This window comes from Lolium rigidum, chromosome 3 (genome assembly GCF_022539505.1).
Source record: "Lolium rigidum isolate FL_2022 chromosome 3, APGP_CSIRO_Lrig_0.1, whole genome shotgun sequence".
NCBI lineage: Eukaryota > Viridiplantae > Streptophyta > Magnoliopsida > Poales > Poaceae > Lolium > Lolium rigidum.
This window is the reverse complement of record NC_061510.1, coordinates 45905397-45907083: the sequence shown is the minus strand read 5'-3', so window position 1 is coordinate 45907083 and position 1687 is coordinate 45905397. Positions and strand designations below refer to the sequence as shown.

At 43.3% G+C, this 1687-nt stretch overlaps 1 protein-coding gene across 1 annotated transcript in view; it reads left to right on the top strand.

Moving 5' to 3' along the window:
• LOC124695903 overlaps positions 1 to 1175 on the top strand; it is a 1516-nt gene extending 341 nt beyond the window's left edge. Inside the window, exons 2-3 of the mRNA XM_047228708.1 lie at positions 113 to 348; positions 422 to 1175. Coding sequence (XP_047084664.1) covers positions 113 to 348; positions 422 to 1102 — 917 coding nt within the window. The 3' untranslated portion in view covers positions 1103 to 1175. The remainder of the gene's footprint in view (positions 1 to 112; positions 349 to 421) is intronic.
• The last annotated feature ends 512 nt before the right edge of the window (positions 1176 to 1687 follow it).

Genomic DNA, 1687 nt, shown 5'->3' with positions numbered 1-1687 from the left:
TATAAATGGAAGGTGTTCTCTTTTTATATATCAGTTTACTTAATTTTCTGCTTATCTAGTGCTAGTTCATGCATGTTAATTTCTAACACACCCTCCACTTTCTTGGGTGCAGCGGTTTTGAGTTCAATGCAGTTTACACACTACACGCCTGGACGCCTGCCATACAGCATGGAGTGTACCACCCTGGAAACCTTGCAGATCATCTCCATCAAACTCACTGAACTTGCTGGTGCCCTTGAGTTGCCATTGTCTGTGTATGGTGTGGTTGCGGTCCGAGACATGGTGGATCGCAACCGAAACATTCTCTTCTCTCGAGATTGGAGAAATCCCCAAGAACTGAAACAGAATGTATGTATTCTACTATCTTGATTTTCTTTTTGTTCATATTGATTGCACGTTGGTGATTGATGATTGCTTGTAGGATCCTTTTCTGCACTTGACTGGTCCGTCACGTGCAATCGTGTTTATGGACAAGGTTTGCATTGAAATCATGCTAAGAGTAAAAAGCGGGGCATACTCTCAAGATAAAGCGTTGATCAGTTGTGTGCGCCGTTACACGGGAGTAAACGGTCCATGTGTGTCTACCATCTGCTTCAAGAATAGCTTGTGCACCGTAGAGGTGTGCTTGCAGCCAGTTAAACAAACGGTCCAGGCCACTATCTTGGGTGTCCAGGTTGCTAGCGAAGATGGATCCTGGCCTTTAAAATATGGCGGCCTAGTTGCTTGCTCCCCACAATCAGGGAAACTTGTGTTCACTGATAGTGGATACACGCGTAGGATTAATCCCTCATCCAGCCAGATTGTGCTGATTGAGTCAGGAGATGAAGCAATGCTGAAAGGTGAAAGTGGTCATGTACTTCTGCGGAGGCAAGTTGTTTCTGTACAACTTGATGGAAGGTTGGACTTTTTCATAAAAGCCTACTCCAAATCTGGTGCTATCGCTGCAGAAACTCGTGTTCATTTCTATCCCAAAGTTTGTAACATAAGCCAGAAGAAATGTTACCTTGGCGATGCTGGGGTAACTGTTACTGTTGCTTGGTCTCTTGTTGCGGCGAACAAGACGGAACTTTGTCTCGAGCTAAAGGGTGGAAGCATTTTTTGAAGCTTGCAGCTATGAAGATTTCATTGTGACATATTGGAGTTTGGTTGTATTTCTGAATCAGCAAGCTTTTAAATGTCCTACTGCATTGACGACTATAACTTATTGACAGCTATTTATGTGTGTCGACTTTTAGTTATGCTGTGTGTGGCGCTTGTGTTATTGTTACTGGATAGGGTTTGCACAGTTTGTGCCACTGAACCCAGTTAGAGTAGAGGGTGAGTGATAGAACAATGTGTTGATTGTGCTAATGTGCTTACCGTTCTGGATAAAAGCTGCATGCACTCACTTACTGAATTCAGAAATAGAGAAATGTCTACATGTTTTGTCGAAAAAAACCTTGGACTGATTGTTGTTGGTCTGAATCTTGGAATAAGCTGGGAGCTGGTGGACAGTTTCACTGAGAGGAGTTGCATATTTGAATGATGCTAAGCCATAAAGTTTTTTTTATTCCGATAGAAACTTCAATGTACAGACAGTTGATCCTGGAGCAACTGGGTGACGGTTCTGAGATTCGCCTTGCTCGGGTAGCTCGTATACAACTTCGTAGGTAGCCCTGCAATAGGCTAGTCGGAAAACAGAAAACAA